Source organism: Pristis pectinata, chromosome 3 (genome assembly GCF_009764475.1).
Source record: "Pristis pectinata isolate sPriPec2 chromosome 3, sPriPec2.1.pri, whole genome shotgun sequence".
Lineage (NCBI taxonomy): Eukaryota > Metazoa > Chordata > Chondrichthyes > Rhinopristiformes > Pristidae > Pristis > Pristis pectinata.
The window spans coordinates 19,186,618-19,211,046 of record NC_067407.1 but is presented as its reverse complement, the minus strand read 5'-3'; the positions used below and the strand labels follow the sequence as shown (position 1 = coordinate 19,211,046).

The window sequence follows — 24,429 nt, the reverse complement described above, 5'->3', positions numbered from 1 at the left end:
GGGATTCTTCTCCTTGGAGCAGAGAAAGTAGGGAGGAGATTTGATCGAGGTGAACAAGATTATAATTGGTTTGGATAGGGTAAACAGAGATAAGCTATTCCCAATAGAAGATCCTACTAGGACCAGGAGACACAAATCTAAAATTTGGGGAAAAATGTCCCGGCGATTGTGACAATAACATCTTTTTACTCAACGGGGAATCGTGATCTGTAATTTGTTCTCTGTGAGACCAGTGGAAACAGAATCAGCTTGTCCATCAAATAGGCACTGAAGAGAGAATAATTTGTAGAGCCATGGGAAAGAGGAGGGGACTGGAATTGACTGGATTGCTCAGCCGGGAGCAGGCAAAAGCCCAAATCCCTTTTTTCTGTGCTGTAAAAATTCAATGATTATTTTTAGGTTATCTGTCCTAATTTCCCTTTGTTTTGATAACAGACTTGTGAAGTGCAATGTGACCTGTTAGAGGTGCCATATAAATTCACATTGTTGTAATTATGTGGCACCAATTGCTCATGTCTGGAAATCAGTGCCTGAAATGAAGGCGAGATAAAATGGGTCTGAATCAAAGTTAAATAAGGCAGATGATGTTTGTTCCATGCACATTATTTCTGGTGATTGAATAAATGAATTTATTGAACATCAAGAAAAATAATTCTGTTTACATTAAACTGAGATGCAGACAGTGGAAGCAGTGTCTGAACTTTGCAAAGAGTTATGTCACTTCTAAGTAGTATTTATGCCAGATTCAAAGCCCAGCATAACTTGGAGACACCAGGATACAGAAAATGTTGATGGTTTAGGCTTGAATGAACCATGGAACATGCTTCCTGGAATTCTTGGGACATTCAGTGGTGAATGGAACCATGTGGACCTGTAATCACTGACTTTGTGTCACTGCTTAAGTTTCAGCTGTTTGCAGTCAAATGTCTGCTGTCAAGTTTGCTTTTGAATCAAACCATCTGCTTTCAAACACGTACCCAAGTCTGATCCAGAATCATCCACTATGGCAGCTGTTGACTGAAATTGCTTCTTATGTACGCACACAAATACACAATGCACACGTGTGCAACATGCATAGGCAATGTGCTCGTACAGGGTTTATGCAGTGAGAAATACTCAGTGTATATTTTGAGTGCATACACATGTCTGTACACAAAGCAAGTGTGATGAAAGCCTTGCTCCAGTAGTACACATTCCATCTGACAGATTCCATTGCCACCGTTTCAATTAACTCAGACCTTATTGCCAAGTTACAAGGAGTTTGGGTCTTGAGAATTGTCCCATTGTCATGGGATGTGAACGTACTATTTCCACAGCTGATTTCCAAGTGAAGCTGGGCAATGGTCATACTACTTGAGACGATAGGAAGGTCCACATTCCATCACCAGAGTTAGACACAGTATTCCACTCGGCCACAGGATTATGCACAGGTCCTAAACACACTTTACAATGTTGTGGGAATCAACTTGTTTCATAGGTTATTCTGGGCTGTTGGCTCATAGTGCAAGCAGTCAGCATCTTAGGACAGGTAGCGCAGTCACTGGAACCTGATCCCTTGGCTACAGTATTGAAGTGTCATGAGCAGGAACTACATAAACTTGGGTACTGTGTATGTTTGTACAAGCCCAGCGTCACACTTCTTCTGCTGTGGCATCGATTCCAGCGTATGTGAAGTTTTCAAACAAAGCTGTGTTCACATAAGCCTGGGGAGAAATTAACAGGTTGAAATGATCATTAGAGGCATATTTTCTCCCCTCACCAATTAACTTCCCTTTCCATTTTAAAGCACTGCTTAACTGCTGGGGATTGTTCTGGAGCCCAAGTAACAGTAGATGATAGCGAGTTATTTGGTAGTAAGAAGCATCACAGGCCACCAGTGAACTTGTCTTCACCCGATAGCCACAGATGCTCTGCTGATTCCTATCTAGCCTTAAGGTAACTGAAGTGTGTGTTCTTGCCACCTCCCCAGTTAAGATGAGTTTAGTCAGCCTATATCAAGGACTTCTTGGTCAGTACAGTTCAACCTCCTGGCACTCAGCTTCTTTCTCAGTCAACTCACCTTGTCATTCAGAAAGCTTTAAAAACACATCTTTATTTTATGTACCCAGTACAGAGCAAGCTCTTTTTTGCAAACCATCTATTGCACAAGTGTTTGGTCTTTGTGAGTAAAATAGCTGGTTTGGAATTAAATGTGAGCAAAGCATAAGCTGTTTCAGTAGAAACTCACCATCCCTGGGGGTAGGGTCAGAACTGTCAATTTTATTTTGCATTGGGCTCTTATTGATTAGAAGGTATCTCACCCAATTGGGTAGGAATCAAATGCAGATTCCAAAACTGACTCTTCTCCATCATACTGTTCACTTTCTCCATGCCCACTCCCAATCCTATTGAAGATATGAAGTAAAAAGTCACAGCGTAGAACCACAGGTTTATTATCACTGACATATGTCGTGAAATTTGTTGTTTTGCGGCAGCAGTACAGTGCAAGACATAAAAATTACTATGTTACCAAAAAATAAATAAATAAAATAGTGCAAAAGAGGAATAATGTGGCAGAGTTCATGGACCATTCAGAAATCTGATGGCGGGGGGGAAGAAACTGTTCCTGAAATATTGAGTGTGGGTCTTCAGGCTCCTGTACCTCCTCCCTAATGGTAGTAATGGGAAGAGGGCATGTTCCAGATGGTGAGGGTCTTTAATGATGGAGTAAGGACTGGAACGGTGGATTCTTCAGTCAAAAGATGTAACAGTTCTACCAGTTCTTTTGTAGAAAGTACCATTAGCCAAATAAAGCATCTCATTGTCTTGATTAAATTAGCATAGCAAATTTAAAGGAACTGACAAAACAGTAAATATTAGCTTTTTCACCTAGTGAGGGTTCTAGCATTTAGAATGCACTGCCTGACAGGACGATGGAGGAGGATTCATTCGCGGCCTTCAAAAGAAAAGTGGATCAGAGGGAACCTCCCCCCACACATCCCCTCCTCCAGCTCTTAACAGCCCCTTTATTCACAGCTCAGTTCAGTTCATAGGACTTCCATTTCCTGAAATGTGGGATGGGTGATAGGAAAGAAACACTCCTTCCTCTGGTCCTGTGCTGACAAGGTATTCTACCATAGTCCCAATAGCCTCTGGACAAGGTCACTGGATGCGATCCTGCAACACACACAGGATTCAATACACAGGATACAATACACAAGACATTTCAGGGCCACCGTGCCTGGCCTTTTCAATTCATTTGGTCTTGCAGTGAGGGAAAGCACATGGGTTCTGATCTCTGTACTTGCCGCGTTTATAAAAATCTCTAAAAATTCACCAAAAATCTCTAAATACAAAAAAACCCTGAAAAATACCTGGAGTGAAGGAACTATATTTAAATAAAGCTGTCAGGTCATATTTAGGGAAAATCCAAATGGTCATGAAGAAATGTTTAATTAGATTTAGGTTTCTTTGCCATTTCCACACAAGACTCTTTTCGGCATCTGGACACAACATACACTCTGGATACACATCAGCTGGTTTATAATCCACAACAGGTGCCCTTCAGACTCAGGGCAAGGTTTATTGTATCAACACCAACTGTTCTTGGGCTCTCTATAGGAGTGACCTCAACTGACACATGGTTAATAATCCCAACTACTTTCCATCAGGTTTCACATCAGGTGAATTACCTTTCTTGCTTCGAGCATTCGGTTCAACTGTACTGATATCTGAGCAAAGGTTGGTCGTTCATAGGGCCGATCTCTCCAGCACTGTCTCATGAATTCATACCTAAAGGGATTTAGATAAAGAGAAGTGAAAACTTCAGCAAATGACTCTTGAATTACATAAACATGCTTCTGATTTTCCTGCTTACAGGTGACCCCTGCCCTGCGCTGTTTGGGTAACAGACATTTACCCTTATAGAAATCACAAATCAATACCCAAAAACTTGAGATGTGGGATAAAATTCACCTTCAAAAAATTTATGTGAAAAAAAGTAGATAAGTAAACATAATATTTATTTTTTACAACTCGCGTTTCTTGATGCATGCGCAGATGATACAGCTTCATGTTACAGAAAACTGCGATGTGAAACATTTTCTAGGAACGCAATCCCCCCGTAACATGGGAGTCGCCTGTAGTAAATTTTCAGCTCTTTGTAAAACGTGTGAAGTTGGAAACACTGTGCTTTGATCTGATAAGGAATTTCCTATTAAGAGGAGGTGAAGAAAGGAGAAAGCAGCCTAATTCAGAGTTTTTGTTTTGTTAAAGTAAAGGAGAATTAGTTCTCACATAAAATGTTCTGTCAAAAATGTGATTTCCCCCAAAAATGAGGACATTCAACTGGAAACAGTACACACTGTTATGGAGATGCTGGACATGAATTCCACATAATTAAGATTGAATGGCTGAGTAGTATTTGTCCTCTCCCTGGCTCTCTCCCTGCATATAAATATATGTGTACAAATACAAATGCACAGTCATAAAGGTAGATCTGGAAGCTCTCACAGAAAACCATGAGATTGCTCAGAATGAGAGACATTGCACATTTTTCTGCACATAGATGAAATGCTCATTGACGTGAAAAACAAATGTTAAGTGAAGAGGTGACATTAAAATGGCAAAAGATCTGATGGGAACAACTCTGGTTGTGATTCCTGTGCCAGTGCGATGATTATGCCACCCATTCCCTCTCCAGGCCAGCCTACCACGTGAGAGGATCTGTAGGTAATTACTCACACTTCATCGTCACAGTTGAGGGGTTTCTCCATTCGGAAGCCCTGAGGTAATTTCTCATAGAGTTCAGCGCATGTCATTCCACAGTATGGCGTTCCCCCTGCAATAATCAGATGTCCAGTAACACAAGATAAAAATTGAAACAGGGCAGACCTTGGTAACGTTAAGAAATTTAAGTGGAAGATCATTGTCTATTATACAGGCTACCACCAAGTTTGAAGGAGGAAGCGAGAAAACTTTTCTAGTGTAATTGTTATGTTTCAACTTATTTCCAAAGCCATTTTGACCATGGGACATTTTTGATATTGCAGCATGCTTTGCTTCATAAGTGATTCTTGGGAAGGTGACCTGAACTATTCCCTCTCCAAATTGACCTACCACATCAATAATTCCAGAAGTCTCCCACCCACCAACTAACTGAGCTCAGGTTTTCTTGGTTTCTGAGACCAGACCAGATCAGATTTTTCTAGACTTGCATTACTCGACCAATAATTCAGAGAATATGAGTTCAATTTCCATGTGTAGGGAAATTTAACAAGTTTAAATAAGAGTTTGGCAACAACTTCTAGGTGTTTCTAAACTATTGCACCAATCATTTAAAAATCAACAGAATGATATTGTGAAGGGATTACAGATTGAGGCATGGGAAAAGATGAGATTTTGAAGGAATACACACAAATGAACAGAAACCAATTCTCCTACAAACTACAGAAAGTCAGTGTTGCTAATACTTACCAAGGCTGACAATTTCCCACAACAACACTCCAAATGACCAGCTAAGGAATAGATAAAATCCACATGTAAGTCATGTGCAAATTGATCGACAGAAAATATAACTTGAACACACGTGATCATAATTAACAAGAATCCTAGAGCCCCAAGCAGTAATTGGGCCCTGACAGGGCAGGGTACGAATCCCAGTGGTCCATGTTCTAACTAGGCACTCATAACAGGCTGTGCTAATCTATCACTGGCTGTCGACGGTGTTGAGTGTGAAACATTATGGTTTTGAGCCGTAACTGAACATCGACAATGGGAGTATTAACCTGACAGTTCAAGTAGTAACTGTGCATGGACCATGTAGGGGTCAAGCCTGATAGTTCTGAAGCTAAAGATGTGACAAGAATGGTATACCTTGTAGCTGTTTAATAGTTGTGTTGTGTGAAATATGCTTGGACATTTGAAGAACAGGGCTACCACTGCAGCAATGATTCCACTCCTGCAGCCATCACACCTGAGTTGGGACACCTCCACTTGCTTTCAGACTAATGCATGGATAACATGTCCCTCTATTTTTTGCTAAGTCTCCTGCTTTCATGCCTTTGCTTGAGCAGTTAACGGGCTGCGGATCTCCAAACTGTTTCTGAAATACTGTCACTTTTCATCTCTGCACAACTTATCTCACATGATAACAATGTTCCCTCCAATGAAAAAAAAATCAGAATAGGAAGCAACAGTATATATTTTTTGAGTATCTGAACCTCACACCACTGTGGTTGAATGAACACAAGATGTTTCCTGAGAAAAGTTAATTTTAATTGCACGGTTCCAACTGAGAGCATCGGTGAGCCGACACACATTTCCCTGAAAATACAGAAGCTGCTCCACAGGACTGAGAAGTACACTGCGTTGTCAGCATTTAATCACTGAAGCATGTCAATCCTTCTCTCTCTATATATATTCTGCTGAAATGTGAAACTAAAGATAAATGATGCCCTGGATGAGGGGAATTGCACACTCCATACATTAATGAAAAATAGGTCCAGGAACAAGTGGCAACCAGAGAAAATCTTGAACCAGGATGCTTTCTGCATCTTCGTGAATGTTGTCATACTTCTCATACTTTGACCATAAGATATAGGATCAGAGTTAGGACACTGGGGTCATCAAGTCTGCTCTGCCATTCAATCATGGTTAATTTATTTTAACCCCATTCTCCCACCTTCTCCCTGTAACCTTTAACCCCTTTACCGATCAAGAATCTATCAATCTCAGCCTTAAATACACCAATGACTTGGCTTCCAAAGCCCTCTGTGGCAACGAATTCCACAGATTTACCACCCTCTGGCTGAAGAAATCCATCCTCATCTCTGTTCTAGAGGGATGTCCCTTTATTCTGAGTCTGTGCCCTCGGATCCTAGACTCTCCTACTAATGGAAACATCCTCTCCACATCTACGCTATCCAGGTCTTTCAGTAACTAGTAGGTTTCAATGAGAACCCCCCTCATCCTTCTGAACTCTATTGAGCACAGGCCCAGAGACATCAAATGCTCCTCATGTGTTAAGCCTTTCATTCCTGGGATCCTTCTTGTGAACCTTCTCTGGACCTTCTCCAGGGTCAGCACATCCTTCCTTTGATAGGGGATCCAAAATTGCTCACAATATTGCTCACTATAACTTAACTTATAATACTATGGCCACAGGAGGCCATTGAGCCCAGCATGCCCATGCCAGCCCTCAGGGAACAATCTCATTTCCCCTCTCCTTGTTTCCCTGCACCCCTGCAGCTTATTCCTTCTCACACGTGCCCTCAACTCCCCTTTGATTCTTTTTGCTGTTAACCTACACAAAGAAATAATTTACAGTATTTAATGTTTTTTCCAGTGAAGTAGTGATCTAACTATGCTGTAATCTGTGAGTTGAGGATCCATGAGCCAGAAACTACGACTGAAGATAGGTTAGAAGATTGACCAAAGGTGGCAGAAAGGGACTTAGAGGCTGTATTCCAGCTAAGATTAAGCTACACCCAGGGAGAAGTAATATCTAGGAACGATTAAGGCCACGTACACAAGAACTATCTCAAAACTCAAAGGATAGAGTATGCAAATTAATGTTCTGTACATCCTTCAAGTTTAGAAAAGGAAATAAGACAATAAAGAGCGCAAAATATTGGGTGTTAGTTCCTTCAGGAATTAAACACAAAGCCAGGAGGGTAATATTAAATTTATATAGAGGTGTAACCAGCTTCCACTTGTACTGTATGTAGTTGCCATCTGTACATTACAAAAACAATACCAATCTGCAGGAAAAGAAGTAGTATATATCTGCATGGATGTACACAGAATTGAAAGGATGGAAGTATTAGGGTAAAATTGGCAACAGGGAAAACAGGAATCAGGAAGTTCTTTGCATAAAGAATGAACAACCAATGGAATGAACTCAAAAAGATGAATCAGAATCAGGTTTATTATCACTGACATATGTTGTGAAATGTGTTGTTTTGCGACAGCAGAATGTTATTGAAAATCCTGGGATCATTCAAGAAATAATTAGATACTGGAATTGGGGGAGCGGTGGTTATCCGAAATGAACAAATTAAGAAGGTCAGAGTGGCCTTCCTCATTTCCAACTCTCAAGCAATCTTGTAATGATAACCGTGTTAATGGTTGCCTGTAAACATTTCTGTGAGAAGTGTTATAAATCAAACTCAAGAAGTACAGGAAGCTGTTTGTGACAAGAGTGATGGACATCACCAGAACAAAGCTGCTATCTAGCAGACAATGGATAGAGTTTGCCTCCCTGATACCTAATGATGATGACACAACTGTGCTCCATTCTCCTTTTCCAAAATACATGTTAACTTGAATAGGTGTGGAGGACTGAAGCACTTTCACAAAGAGTAACAATTGAGGATGGCTACACATAGTGGGACCACTCTTGGCTGGAATGGAGAGGAACTCCTCCTGTCATCACACCTGGAGATATCATTGCTGCAGGTAGGTGAAATTAATGTCAAGTATGTTATCTGCATTAGACATCTCTCCTCTGTACACTCCACTTTCCTGGAGAAAACACCTTTCATTTATTGGGAGAAGCTTTGGTCATTTGCTCTATTTGATGTAGCTCATGGAGTCTCTGTGGACTGTGTGATGTAGTGTGCTGTTTGTCCTGAGTCCTACTGTAAAACCTTCCTTGCCTCCAACTCTGGCTAACACAATGCAATTCATTGGTTGGTGCAATGTAACTCGCTGGCTGACGTGGTAGCGAAGAGACACTGAGGAAGAATGGTCTTAAGTCAAGGATTGGTTTCAATCATCTTATTGTTGAAATAATTAAGGAATTACTTGCACAAGTACAAAATAATCTGTAACTTTATGAATTAACATATAATAATCAAGAAAATATTACTAAAAAATTAAAATCACAGATTTACTTTCACAGATTTGATATCAGTAGGGACTGATTGGGGGAGCCTTCCCTTTAGTAGTATTTGAGAGACCTCTCCTTCACAATCAACATCATGCATGAATCCTTTCATTTCAGTGTAAAACTCAAGGCAACTGGTAAGTTGTCTGTTACACACTCCACCCAACCTTCCTTCCTATGTGGGTTAATCTAAAAGAAAATCATGTGGTGTATAAAATGAGAACTGTTAACTTCCCCCACAAGTTTTCTTCCAGATGAGAGCATGTGACACACTCCCATAATTCTATTGGAATATGATTAATTCCTGAGAAACAAAGGACTTCAGATGCTGGAATCTAGAAGAAAAACACGATGATGCTGAAGGAACTCAGCCACGACCAGGAGAATTCCAAGCGCAAACTGGAGGAACAGCACCTCATTTTCTATCTTGGAACCTTGCAGACTAATGCCATGAACATTGAATTCTCCCACTTTAAGTAATCCCCATACCCCTTCCACTCACCCACAACCCCCCCAACCATGCCTCTTCTTCCCTTTCCTAGCCTCTCTCTCTCTTTTCTCTAACCCCTTTTTATTCTCTCCTTACCTTTGACCCATCCCCTGGTGGATCTGCTCTCCCTTCCTCCCCCCCATCTGCCTATCACTTATCTCTTACCTGCATCTACCTATCACACCTTGTGCCCACCCCCCCTCCCCTCTTTTGTCCATCTATCACTGCTCTGCTTTTCCCTCCTATATATTGGGCTTCCCCTTTTCCTATCTTCAGTCCTGAAGAAGGATCCTGACCCGAAACTTTGACCGCCTACTTTTCTCCACGGATGCTGCCTGGCCTGCTATGATTAATTCCTGTTTTCCCTTAGATTTTACCCCAAATCTGATGTCATTAGTTATATAGTCATAGAGTTGTACAGCACGAAAACAGGCCATTTGGCCCAACTGATACATGCTGACCAAGATTCCCATCTAAGCTAACCTGCGTTTGGCCCATATCCATCTAAACCTTTACTATCCATGTACCTGTCCAAGTACCTTTTAAGTGTTGTTAATGTACCTGCCTCAACTACTTCCTCTGGCAGCTCATTCCATATCCTGACCATCATCTGGGTGAAAAAGTTGCCCCTCAGGTTAATATTAAATCTCCCCCCTCTCACCTTAAACTTATGCCCTTAAGCTTTTGTTTCCCTAAAGACTGTGCGCATTGACCCCATCTATGCCCCTTATGGTTTTATACACCTCTACAAGATCGCCCCTCATTCTCCTAAGCTCCAATGAAAAATGTCCATGGACACAATAATGAGTGATGTATTAAAATGAGCAGAAATCCATGATCTAATAATTGACTACTCACACATCGCTTTTTGTTGTATAGACACTGTAGTTCAAGGACTCGATTGCCATCCAGCGTACTGGGAGTCGCCCCTAAACAATTAGCAGAGGGAAAAAGTAAAGTCCTGAATAAGGTTCATTGGAGAAAGTACAAGTCCAGTGCAAAAATATGATTAGAAAAATATTACCTAAAAAACCTTGCATAATTTGCACCAGAATACAAATTGCTCCCCCGTTTTGTAAGTTCAATTTTAGGAAAATATGTCTCTTGCCTGGGTTTAAAATAGATTTAGTTTTATCACTGTAAGCTTTAACACAATAATGGAAAAAAATCAATTTAAATTTTAAAACCCTATTTATTTCATTAATGATATGCTGTTATGTTTTATAATTTTATTGCTTTAAGAAAAGTTCAGTAAAATATAAACAAACATAAAAATACAGGCATCAACAAATAGTGTCTTGAAACAAAAACATTAAATTCTATAAAACTTAATTTTATCAGATGAATATTGACATGCAATTAGTATTGATGTATTAGTTGTAGTCACCACCCCACACTGTCCGCAAGAACACAAGAAGATAGGAGTGGGTATAGGTCACGTGGTCTCTCAAGCCTGCCTCACCATGCAATATTATCATGGCTGATCTGCCCCAGGCCTCATCTCTTTGTCAATTAACTTCTCCCACCAACATTTTTAGCCCATTCCAGAAATATACAGGAAGTAGACTTTTACATCAGTTTTCTCAGTATATAGGAATATGAAATTAGGGAACTAGCATTATGCAATCAATTTGAACACAGTAAGAACTTAAAAATAGGTGGAATGTATTACCACACACAAAAAGTGCTGGAGGAACTCAGCAGATCAGGCAGCATCTATGGAGAGAAATAAACAGTCGATGTTTCGGGTCAAGACCCTTCATCAGGACTGGAAAGGAAGAGGGCTGAGGCCGGAATAAGAAGGTCGTTGGAGGGGGAGGAGCACAGGCTGGCAGGTGATAGGTGAGTCCATGTGATAGGTGAGTCCAGGTGAGAGGGGGGAAGGTAGGAAGGGGAAGGGAAGTGGTGATATGTAAGAAGCTAAGAGGTGATAGGTAGAAGAGGTAAAGTGCTGAAGAAGAAGGAATCCGGTAGGAGAGGGCAGTGGACCATGGAATAAAGGGAAGGAGGTGGGAAGTATATGGGCAGGTCATGGGGGAACAATGTTTACCAGAAAAGCAAGGGAATTCTCTGCTTTTATTTGCTTACTTTACCATCAGCATTATCACTTGACTGAGCCGAACAAGCAAATATCGTCTCTACTAGACGGTGCAGCTTATTTCAATGCAGTACTCTTCAGAAGATCATCAAGGTGTCAGTCTTGAGAATGTGCACAGATCCTTGAATCTTGTCAGTTAAAGATAGTAGAATCATAGCCTTTGGTGAGGGCAAAATAAGGATATCTTACGTAATCTTACCATGGTCTTTTTCACATACACCTCTTCTCCTCGGGACAGCCCAAAGTCTGCGATTTTAGCCACAAGGTTTTCTCCCACCAGTACATTTCTGGCTGCGAGATCCCTGTGAATGAACTGAGAAAAAGACCTGCATCAGACTTGAAATCAGAAGCAACATACAGACTTCAAAACTCAAATCACAGTGGGACTAAGGCTCAGGAATGAAATAATCTGGCACAGAAAGTGAGGTTTGGAAGTAGTAAAGCCTTTAGGACTTCTGTATTTACTACCTTTGTCTATTTGTATGGCACTTTGCACAGGTTTCTCTGCATTGATGTGTAAGTGTAGTACTAATGCCGACAACTCCTGTTAGTGGGAGTGTCCAATTAATTAAATTTGCACATTCTCCCTATGACTGCGTGGGATTCTGCTGGGTTCTTTGGCTTCCAAAGATGTGCTGGTAAGTTTGGTGAGGCACCTCCTACCTTTCATGCCTCTAGGCTGCTGTAATTTATCCTTTGGTGTAGATGTGGGAAGGGATTCAAAGGGCATTAATGGGAATGTGAGAAAGAATGATTTGCAGGGCTACAAGAAAATAAGAAAGGAAATGGGACTGATGGGATTGCCCTGGGTACTGGCACTGACTTTATGGGCTGAATGGCCTCTTTCTGTACCATAATAAATGAATAATTTTAATTTGAGTGTCAACAAAAAAATTGGATACTCTCCAATATCAAGGCAAAATACTGCAAGTACTGGAGGTCTGAAATGTGAAATGAAAGTGTTGAAAATATTTAGTAAGTCAGGCAGCTGTTGTGGAGATAGAAGTAGAGGTAACATTTTGGGTTAGCGACCTTTTACCAGAACTGGAAAATGTTAGTGTGATTATAGGTTTTAAGGAAGACAGAAGTTGGTGATAATGGAACAAAAAATAAGGTTATGTTGAGAGCAGGTGTAAATGGTAACAGCAGAATAATGCTGAATAGTAACAGCATTCTTGTGAGATGAAAGAACAGTAGTAGTTGTGATCCAACATTGTCAAACTCAGAGGGTCCAGAAGGCTATAAAATACATTGTTGAAAGATGTAATGCTGTTCCTCTGAGTGAGTGATGGAATGCTGTTCCTCAAACTTCCTTTGAGGTTTGAGTGAAGGAGACCAAGGTCAGTGAAGAAAGAGCGGTTGATGGAACAAGAATGAAAGTGACAAGTCAATCAAAAGCTCAGTGTTAAACTTACAGGCTGAATGGGTCACTCAGTAAAGCTATAACTATCTGCGTCTCATTGGCCTTCCCATTGTAATCCCTTCCCCCTTTTGTGGTAGGGTTCACCTTTGTCCTCATCTTCCATTCAACCAACCACTTACCGTTTTATATCAGTGGCCTTTCACTCAGTCTCCTGTGCACTTTACATTTGTTTCTTTTTCACCTCCTACCTTTCGTGCCTCTAGACTTGTGTAAGACTTGTAAGCTCTAACTTTATCCGATTGTAATGCCAGCTCTCTGAGCAATCCCATCAGTCCTATTGCCCAACTTATTTTCCTATGACATATTTTCATTCACAAGCCTATCAACTCAGCCTAATTCTCCTGTCATCCATCTACACCACGGGGCAATTTAAGTAGCCAATGAACCCTATCAGTGCATCTTTTGGATGGAAGGAAACTGGAGCACTGGAGGACAGCCATGCAGTCATAGGGAGGATGCACAAATCCAATGTAATGTTAACTTTCTTTATCTATGGTAGCTGTCTGAAGTGCTGAGTATTTCCAGTGTTTTCTATAATTCACAGAGTATCTTCATCTAGTCGGTACTCCAACTATTGAATTGATGGGCACTGTATATACACATGTATACCTATCACATGGATGAATTCATGTGCACCAGGCATACAACTCAGGCCACTAGTGCATTCTCACTCTGTTACACATACTCTCAGCATGCATGCACAAAGAGCTCTCTGTGCACTTTTACCAATCCATGGCAGACTCTTACCTGCAGGCAGTACACCGTTTCACACAGCAAATTACAAACCCGTGATTACATGCCCAACACAGCAAATCCTTTCAGACCCATAGTCTACCACTGTTATAACACACAGGACATATACTAACTCAGCTAACTGCAATGCTTTATCCATATTGTATGTATGTATGTATATGGTAACTACAGTGTGTATGCTTTTCCTCATACTTTCAACCTGCATCTACTCAGAACTGCAAAGACCATACTTCATGTTCCCACAGTTACCTGCAGGTACTCACAAGCACACCCAAATAGCCTGTACACATCATACTAGTGCACATGGACATAAACACTCACCCAGAACACTGTATATAATTATACAGATATGTGTAAATTTATAGAAAGCACACGCATGCTATACAAAATAATGCAAAATAAATAGTGTATAGCTCCTATAGGGGCATGTGGGGGAATTTAAATTTGACTTCTTTTGGTGGGGCACCTTAAGCAAGATATCTTTATTAGTCACATGTACACCAAACACACAGTGAAATGCATCTTTTGCGTAGAGTGTTCTGGGGGCAGCCCGCAAGTGTCACCACGCTTCCAGCACCAACATAGCATGCCCACAACTTCCTAACCCATATGTCTTTGGAATGTGGGAGGAAACCGGAGCACCCAGATGAAACCCACGCAGTCATGGGGAGAACGTACAAACCCCTTACAGACAGTGGACGGAATTGAACCCGGGTCGCTGGTGCTGTAATAGCTTTACGCTAACCGCTACACTACCGTGTCTCCATATGTCCTTAACAATTACTGGAGAGGAATGGAGTGGGGACATGCTTCTGCTGGTTTCCCCATTCTCCTGCTCCCTTTTCAGGCATGAGAGCCACAGTGCATGATTAACTCACACCCGCTGACTATATTGCCCTACTCTGAATGAGGAGTTGTTTGCTCTGCCTGGAAAGTTTGAGGTTAGGGAGCATAATAAAGAGTCAGTCATCCACTTCTGGGATGAGGAGAGAGATTCCTTCACTTAGAGGCTTGTAAACCTTTAGAATTTGGTCTGTGGAGCTCTCTTCCTCAAAAAGCCAGTGGAACTAGAGTTTTTGAATATTTTTAAGAGAGAGGCCTATTGATTCTTGATACGCAAAGGAATGAAAAGTTACCGCGGGTGGACGGGAGTGTGGAGTCAAGGTTACAATCAGATCAACTATGACCTTATTAAATGGCGGAGCAGGATTGAGGGGCAGAGAGATCTGCACCTGATCCTAATTGTTTACTCCAGAGGTTTGGATGCTCGGTTTTGGAGTAGAGTCATAATGAGATTGATAGATCTTTGGACTAAAAGGCAAACAAGGATATGGGGATTGGATGGGAATGTCCTCATTTGCATGTGAATACCTGTGCAGGTTAAAAGAAAGCATTGGTTGCAGCATGGAGCTTCATATCAGAAGATCTCCTGTCAAATGAGTACTCAATACAGATGGATCTGTGATCTGCCTATTTTTCATGTTTCCAGTGTATGATAGCAGCATGTGCAAGCTTGTGCTTGATGTAATTCATGATTCACAACAGATGTGTGCACATGTGCAGCAAATAACATTTTAGTCTCCAGGTGACACCCACAGTGTGCAAAAAATGGGTGCTACCAAGCAGTCTCCTCTTCAATGCCATTGCTCACCTGCTTCTCGCTCAGATACTGCATTCCTTTCGTAACATCAGATGCAAACTGGAGCAGCTGCTGAGAGGTCAGCGTTGATGCAGTTCCATGTTCTCTGGCAAACACTGGATCTGTTTCCAGAACTCTGCTCTTTCGTAAAAAGTCCAATAGGTTTCCATAAGGGGCATATTCAATAGCAATGTACAGGTAACCTGGTCATACAACAGATGCAGTTAAGTGATTACATCTGAATCTGATAACTCCAGAGATCTTGTGATTGATAGCTATATGCTTTAAGATATTCTTACTCCTGATTTTGCAAAATCTTTGACCTCCCCTTTATCCCATGCCCAACTTTTGACCTAACTATTAACTCCAGCACACACTCTTCTTAACTCTTCATTTTTTTTACACCATCTGAATTAACCCCTGATCCTGTTCATTCATTGACCTAAGGATTAACTTCTATAAACTTCAAAACTGCCTCTTCAATGACATAAACCTTTTCTTTTAAAGAAACTGAGCATTTAGTCTGAACTCTAGTATAATCCCAGTCTGGGGTGGGTAATGACAAATAGAATTGAACCAAGGGAATGAAGATGTGGGCCAGATCAATGTAGCAGTTATCAAAGAGGTTAATAAACAAACAGCAAACAGAGAACAGGGAAAGAAAACCTCTTAAGGCTAATTTGAGGGGCAATTGCCCTGCTGCCCACAAACAGACGCTCTAACATAGTATCCAATAGGATTTCAATTAAGTACAGGAAGCCCCCCATGTTAAGTAAGGGTTCTGTTCCTGCCAATTTCTCCGTAAGTCAGAAATGTCTGTTTTTTATAGTAACCCATATCAAATCGCTCCACATACACTTCCTATAATTCTTTCATCTCATCACCCTAACACCACCCATTAATAAACAAATGGAATATGTACTGTATCCAGTTGTTCATATATATCATGAAACTATCTTTGCTATCTTGAAAAATTCTTTAAAAATTTACGGGAGAATTTGCGTCAAGTCGGATTTCCATAATTGAGGTCTTCTGTAACCCAAAGAGGCCCTGTATACAGTTGTAGGATACGTGCAAGTCTGAAAATCTCGTGAGGTACATTATCTGCATTTAATCAGTATAGAGCCTGCTGTGAGGAAGATGGAGAAAGTTAATGTTTCAGGTGTTGACGAGTCTTCATCAAAATATTGACCTGAAACATTAACCCTGTTTCTCTCTTCATTGATGCTGACTGACTAGCTGTGTAATTCCAGCATTTTCTGTTCTTATTTCAGATTATTTCAGTTTTCATTTGAAATTACAAAGAGTTGGAATGATTAGCCAGATCCCCTTCCTGTGCAATTTTGGTGGGTTTGAATTCCTACCTCTGTTTTCACAGGCTCCTAGTAGATTAATGATATTGGGATGATGTCCAAGTTTACACAGAACCTCCAACTCTCCCGCAAAGTCCCTGTGATCGTTCTCAGAAGCAAATTCTGTGCAAATTACAATAGAATAATGTTACATACATTTTACAATGTCATCCAACAGTAACAGCTAATAGGTGCTTTAACCTGTGCATAGTTATGGAGTAAAGTACTTCACATAAATCTTTCACCATTCAGTAACAAAGAAAATAAAACAAAATCATTATTCAAAAGGACTTGCAGTCTATTTTTTTTTGTCTTGCCATTTTATCAACAAGCAGGCAAAGAGGTTTAAGTTTATTTGCATACACAATGCAAAAATGAGTATTGGGATAACTTCACCAACCTTTCGTTAATTTCCATATATCCTTATGAGATAGGAGGTGGTGATTTGGCTCATCAAATCAATGCCAGCTCACAGAGCAATCCCATCAATGTCATTCCCAAACTAATTTTTCCTGTAACATATTCTCCCTTCATCCTCATCCAGACTTGCTAATTCTGGTGAAAGGTCAATGACCTGTAACATTAACTCTGTTTCACCACAGGTGCTGCTTGTCCTGCTGAGTATTTCCAGTTTTCATATTTCCAGAACTTAAAGTACTTTGCTTTTTGATTACCAAATAAATTTGAATCAACTCAATAAAAATGCGAATGACTTGTAACTCACTACTCTCTCTTGCAACCTCTCCTTCCATTGCATTCAATGGAAGCACTGAGTGTCCAGAATCAGTATCAGGTTTATTATCACTGACATATGTCGTGAAATTTGTTGTTTTGCACCGGCAGTATAGTGCAAGACATAAAGACATAAAGTCATAAAAATTACTATAAGTTACAAAAATAAAGAAATAGTGCAAAAGAGGAATAATGAGGTAGTATTTGTGGGTTCATGGACCATTCAGAAATCTGATGGCAGAGGTAGTCCACCAGGATGGACTACCTACAGTGCTAGGAAACTGTAGGAATTTGGTGCTTGGGAGTCCAACAACATTGGTATTGGTATTGGTTTACTATTGTCACTTGTACCGAGGTACAGTGAAAAGCTTGTCTTACAAACCGATTGTACAGGTCAATTCATTACTAAGTGCAGTTACATTGAGTCAGTACAGAGTGCATTGATGTAGTACAGGTAAAAACATTGCACAGTCAGCAACTTATCATCAGGGAACTCTCAGTAAGTTTGGAATTTCTGATTACGATTAGTTGCAGAGGGAACTGCTGACACATTCACACGGAACTGCTGTCACTTCTCAAGAACATCCAGTACAAAAAAAAATTGCCTTAAAATATTCCGTGATATGCTCAAGAGTTTTAACTTGGTTCATTTTGATTAATACAATTGAAAAATGGGTTATTGTAAAAAAAAGTCATTTTTAATCAATTCTAATCCACCACTTATGAGCAACCAATTTTAAATGATTGAAAATGGAATTATTTTGTATTTGTTTGAAGATATGGTATTATTTTCCAGGGCTGTGGCAGCCAATCCCTTGAAACAGTTTCACTCAAAACCTTTTGAAAGTATGCCCACTGTTATTATTGTGCTTAAAGGTTTCATCTTAATTATTGGATGCTCTTCATAGGCCCAACAATTAACACTGACTCCTAATAATGATTAATTCACCCCAGGGGTGTGGCCTGTTAAACTAGCACAGTGGATAGTGAACCCCTGAGTGGTGTTGAATGCTATTTTTGCTTAAAATTCCACAGATTTATTTCAGCTGGTTACATCCAATTTTGAGAGAATTGCATCAACAAAAGCCAACTGAGTGGAAACTCAAGACTGTAGGAGCTTTTTGCATACATTAAATAGATACCTTTTAACATTTTGATTGCAGCATTCATCTTCAGTCCATCCTTTTTAATTAAGGCTTTGATCACTTGTCCAAAATTTCCTTCTCCAATAACATCCTCAAATTTAATGTCATCCCATTCCAGGATGGGGTAGGTGAGGGGTTCAGGCTGGGGTTTTGGTCTGCGTGTGAGCGTCAGAGTTCCAGAGTTAAACTGAAGGACTGTCTCTTCACCCTCAGAGCAAACACATAGAACAATTGGTTACCTAAGTGTTGATGTTATAAGATCCTCTGGCTAAAGCACGTTATAACACCATATCTTAGCAGAGACTAACATGGCCAGGGAGTATGTTTTCTGCCCTGGATATTATGCTATCACAATTAAGGATATGAACTTATATATGTGAAAAAAATTCAAATGAAATCTATTCCATTTCCATCAAATAAATCAAGAGCTAAGAAACTGTAGGTGCTGGAAATCTGAAATAAAAACAGAAAATACCTGAGGTACTCAGCAGGTCAGTCGCTGTATATGGTGACAGAAACAGAGTTACTGCTTCAGGTGGATGACCTTTCATCAGAACTTGAAAAGTGAGAAAGCAAGCATGTTTAAAGTGGCAGAGAAAGGGGAGGGGTGGAGAGAACAGAGGGATAAGAGGGTTGTCCTATCAAGAGAGGCTAGACAGTGTGGGTCTTTATTCCTTGGAGTTTAGAAGAAAGGAGGGTGGTCTTAAGTGTGGGGGGGGGCAGGGTTACGAACAAGGGGACAGAGCTGCAAGATAAGGGGCTGGTCATTTAAAACTGAGGTGTGAAGAAAACTCTTCTCTCAGATGGTAGTGAGTCTTTGGAACTCTCTGCCGCAGAGGGTGGTGGAGGCCAGATCATTAGGTATAATTAAGGCAGTAAATATTTGAAAGATCAAGGAATTGAGGGTTATGGGGAACCATCACAAAAGAAGAGTTGAGGACAGCATAGATCAGCCACAATCATATTGAATGGCAGGGCAGGCTTGAGGTTCCTGATGGCCTTCTCCTGCTCCTATTTACTTGGAATGTCTGTATTCGAAAACTCATCCGGTTTCTCTTGGCCTGCGTTCTACCACATAAATTCATTTTGTTCCATCCACCCTTCCCGCTGCTCTGCGGCTTAAAGCACGCTTGCTTTGTCACTTTTCCAGTTCTGATGAACAGTCACCGACCTGAAATGTTGACTTTGCTTCTTCTTCACAAACGATGCCTGACCTATGGAATACTGTACCTCCAGTATTTTTTTCTTTTTATTTCAGACCTAAAGTTCCATTTGAAAGAAATTATTTAACCACTTTGATATTTAGTTGAACTTATTGTCAATGAACATAGTTTAAACAATATCTATGAGATCCAGGCAGGTAGTGGTAGGATAACTGATTATATGGTTCAGCCCTATTGTAAACTAATGCAATGCCAAAGAACCTGTGACAATTACAGATCTGCACACTTCTCAATCCCAATCTCTAAAGGTCAAAAGAATCACAGTCACAGAACACGGAAATGGGCCATTTGCCTCACCATATCCATGCTAAACCTTTTACCCAACTACACTAATCCCATTTGCCCACATTAGGCCTATACTCTTCTATCTCTTGCCTATTCAAGTGTCTGCCCAAAAATCTCTTAAACATAGTGATTGTATCTGATTCAACCACCTCTTCTGGCAGCACGTTCCAGATATCAACCACTCTGTGTAAAAAAAAATTCCCCTCAGATCCCCTGTAAAACTCCTTCCTCTCACCATAAATCTATACACTACCATGAGAAAAAGATTCTGGTTATCTACCCTATCTATGCCTCTTATAATTTTATATCCCTCTGTCAGATCACCCCTCAACCTCCTCTGCTCTGGGGAAAACAAGCCCACCCTATCCAATCTCTCCCCATAATTGAAGTCCTCCAATCCAGGCAACATCCTGATAAATCTCCTCTGCACTCTCTCCAGTGCATTGCATCTATAGGTTCTTATAAGCATCTATAGCTTATAAGAACCTATAGATAGACCAAAAAAACAAATCCTCGTATGTTTTAAGATTAGTGACCAGCACAGGGTTTGTTGAACAAACACTTACCCTTGTTCAACCTTCCTCAGTTTAGCTCATGTCACAAAGAATGATGATCAACAAAGATGTACGAAAATGGAAGGCAGAGCTGATTCCAAAAAGAGAGAAACTAAGTTAACAGGGCAGAAAGGAAATGTAAAGGAAATCAAAGAGTGGAAAGTTGTCATTTTGAAGCAGATCCTTCTCTTGCCCTAACATCTTCCTTTTGAACATCCAAAAGACATGAAAGAGTGTGTAAAGAACAGGAAAAAGAAATATAAGAGTGAGAAAGTAAAGGTGAAATGAGCTTATGGTGTGTTTAGTTGGCATATTTATGATGTGTTGAATTGGCATTGTAAAAGACTAATCAAAAATGGGCAAAGTTAAGACTCTAAAAAAATGGGCAAAGTTAAGACTCTCAAGATAGAAATCATACGCTTGGCAGTCTTCACATAGCAACTGAGCCAAATGCTAAAATGAAAAACAGGTAAGAAATATAAGGAGCTACATAACAGATCATTCTGGAATAATATTTAATTTTTTAAACAATTAGCAAATCATACTATTATTTTTATTCATTTTGTGGGCAACATGGGCTAAAATAGTACTTATTTCCCATCCCTAATTGCCCTTGAGAAGATGGTGGTTAGCCACTTTCTTGAACTGCATCAACTCTTTACATTATGATACAAAAGGTAGACATTCAGCCCATTGTGTCCATACAAACTCCAAACAGAACAATACCATTAATCCTATTCCCTTCTTTTTAAACCCTATGGCCCTGCAACTTATTCTCTCTCCTGTGCCCATTAATTCCCCTTTGGTACTTCTGCTACTTACCTACACTAAGGGGTTATTTATGGTAAACAATTAACTCACCAGCATTGAGATGTGGGAGAAAACTGGAGCACCTGTCGGAAACCCAAATGGTCATGGGGACAACAAGCAAACCCCACATGGACAGCAGTCAAGTTCAGGATCCAACCTGGGTTCCTGGTGCTGAGGCAGAAGCATAGCCATTGCACCACTGTGTCACCATGTCACCTTTTTGGTGAAAGTGCTCCACATTACTTTTGGAGATGGAGTTCCATGATTTAGATCAGGCATTGAAGAAGGACTGGCGATATACTTCCAAGTCAGGATGGTGTGGGACTTGCAGGTGGTGTCCCCACAAACTTAACGCCCTTATCCTTATTGGTGTAGAGGTCGCTTGTTTGGAGATGCTGTTGGAGTAGCCTGGATGAGTTTCTGCAGTGCATTTTGTAACCTGACCTGACTGAGTACTTACTGATCCAGACTGGTAAGTGAAGGTTCGACGTCGGTGGAAGAGGGTTTTCCGTATGCAGAAGAGGCCCAGAAGTGCTAAGAGGATGGTCATACAGGTGACGGAAACTGAGGCCACAATGGCCATCAGGAGCTGCTGGTCACTACCAGGGAGCTGTTCCAAATTTCCTGGTGTTTGAAACACACTAGATGTAGCTGAGGAAAAGAAAAGCATCCAATGTGAGGAAGCAGTCATCTTTTCAGTCACTTGGAATGATTTTTTTCTTAGTCCTCAAATGTCCTTGGTGGTCTTGAAATAGAGGAACCACTCAACCAATGTTCAACACCAATACTAGAACAACTATTGGTTTAAGGCACTGCTTTACAAGAGAATTCTGGGTGTGACTGATTGTGCAAATGCACCATCTGTTTAAAACCAGTGTGCAACTGAGTTAATTCAATGAAGATCAGTTCTGAAGGCTCTACAACGGGAACAGGTCATGTAATTTTGGTCTCAGCCAGACTGCAATTCATTAAATACAATAGAATTTAAACTTAGATGAGATCCTGGAAGTAAGTCTGAGTGCAAATTGCACCCATTCAATGTCGAGTCAGCTGACTGACATTTAGCAGCAATCTGGAGCCCTCCAACCCAGAACTTCATTCACCCTTCTAGTAGCCAACTACTGGCAGTTGTGGCCATAGTTTCCAAGGCTCTGAATTCCTTGCCTAATTTTTTTCTTCCTCCACTCTTTCTTCCTTCTTTCTCATCTCTTACTCATTTCAATTATTTTGTCTTAACATTTGTCAATTGGCCAAATTCTTACTCTCAGCAAGGCTAATTCAATCGTTAACTATATGTTGGCTGACCTGCACTGGCTCCCTGTCCAGTAAATCCAAAAACATAACAGTCGAGTCTTCAAAACTCTTACCTCAGGTTTAAAATTCTTGACCTTGAGGTAAAACCCTTCTGCAGCCTCATGTTTTCCTTATCTTTATAACATCCTCCAGTCCTACCACCCTCTGGGAAGATGGTATTCCTCCAATTCTGTCCTCTTGTACAATACTGATTGCTTCCCCTCACCATTAGTGGCTATGTCTTCAGCCACCTATGTCCCAAGTTTCGAGCATAGTCTCAATATGCTAAATGGCCTCCTTCTGTGCCATAACAATTTTATGATTTGGGGATTCTGGAATTCCCTTCCCAATCCTCTCTGCCTCTCTACTTAGCTCTTTTCCTTTAAGATGCTCCTTAAAACCTCCATCTCTTTGACCAAGTTTTTGGTTATTTGATTCTTCCTTCTCTTTCCATCCTGACGTCAAATTTTACCTGCTGACTCTTGCCTTTTTTCCATATTTCCTTATGACACTGAAGGAAGCCACTTCAGTCCATCAGGTTTATGCTGGCTCACAGAGCAATCCCAGTCACCAACTAATCTTTTCTTCTCACATTCCCTCAATTCCCACCAGATTCCACCACTCATCTGCACACGAGGAGCAATTTAGTGGCTGATCAACCTGCTAACCAGCACATCCTTGGGTTGCAGGACAAAACCACAGCACCTGGAGGAAACCCATGTGGTCACAGGAAGAACATGCAAACTCCACACAGATAGCACCAGAGGAAAGAACCTGGGTTGCTGAAGCTGTAAGGCAGCAGCTCGACTATGCTACATTCACTTCAGAAGTGCAAACTGTTGGGGATAAAAGCAAAGTTTGACCTGATGCGCTTTAACACATACACCATCTGAATGCTATTAATACAGTTATTGCCTTGCACTTAATTGTTGCAAATTGTTGCTTGCCCTGCACTCAGATATAAAGCTGTGCAGATATGGGTCTATATGAACCTAGATGCATACCATAGTCAGTTGAGTCTTTAAAACTCTTACCTGGTGGAGTTGCTGCAGTGCGAAGCTCTTTCATTGGGTTTGGGTGGCTTTCACCCTTATTGTTCATGGCTACAACCTCCACTAGGTAGGGGGTTTCAGGCTGCAACCCATGCAAGACGTGCTCTGAGGTTGGCGTCTCCGCCAAATTGATCGTTGTCACTTCAGGAGATGTTGTGGCCCCATAGACTTTACACTTTATAACCACAGAGGAGATGGCATGTTTTGGAGGTACCACCCAGGAGATCACCGCAGATGTGTCGGTAATATTTGATACCTTAACATCATAAGGTGCTGGAGGAATTGCTGGATTTCAAAACAAAGAAAAGAATAATTTGTTTCATTCACTAAGGATTCCTACAGGCTTCCCTAGACTCCAGGGATATTGCTCCAGTAATTTTGGGATATGGGCCTCAATGACAAGGCCAGCACTTATTGTGCATCTCCAATTGTTCGGGAGAAGGTGAAGGTGAACTACTTCAGTGCTTCCGGTGGAAACACAGCAACAGGGTTTTTGGGGAGGGGTTTCAGGAATTAAGTGCAGTGATAATGAGGAACGTATTTCCCAGTCAGGTCAATGTGACGTGGAGGGGAATCTGTAGGTGGCGGCGATCCTATGAACCTGTAGCCCTTGCTTTTCTTGGTGTTAAAGATCCCAGCTTGAGAGTAACCTAGACATGTGACTGAGGTACAATTTATAAGTGTGTTGGTTGTGGAGGGGCTGAATGTTTAGGA

General features: G+C 40.8%; 1 protein-coding gene across 2 annotated transcripts in view; it reads right to left on the bottom strand.

Moving 5' to 3' along the window:
- Nucleotides 1–686: 686 nt before the first annotated feature.
- tie1 (tyrosine kinase with immunoglobulin-like and EGF-like domains 1) overlaps nt 687–24,429 on the bottom strand; it is a 73,734-nt gene continuing 49,991 nt past the window's right edge. Inside the window, exons 14-24 of one of the 2 annotated variants that reach the window (XM_052011104.1) lie at nt 23,698–24,000; nt 21,831–22,021; nt 18,496–18,706; nt 16,634–16,744; nt 15,282–15,472; nt 11,654–11,767; nt 10,215–10,285; nt 5,455–5,495; nt 4,723–4,819; nt 3,672–3,771; nt 687–1,703 (exon numbers count right to left, since the gene is read on the bottom strand). In XM_052011104.1, the coding sequence (XP_051867064.1) occupies nt 1,632–1,703; nt 3,672–3,771; nt 4,723–4,819; nt 5,455–5,495; nt 10,215–10,285; nt 11,654–11,767; nt 15,282–15,472; nt 16,634–16,744; nt 18,496–18,706; nt 21,831–22,021; nt 23,698–24,000 (1,502 nt within the window). In that variant the 3' untranslated portion in view covers nt 687–1,631. The remainder of the gene's footprint in view (nt 1,704–3,671; nt 3,772–4,722; nt 4,820–5,454; nt 5,496–10,214; nt 10,286–11,653; nt 11,768–15,281; nt 15,473–16,633; nt 16,745–18,495; nt 18,707–21,830; nt 22,022–23,697; nt 24,001–24,429) is intronic. The other variant, XM_052011105.1, reaches the window with a different exon arrangement.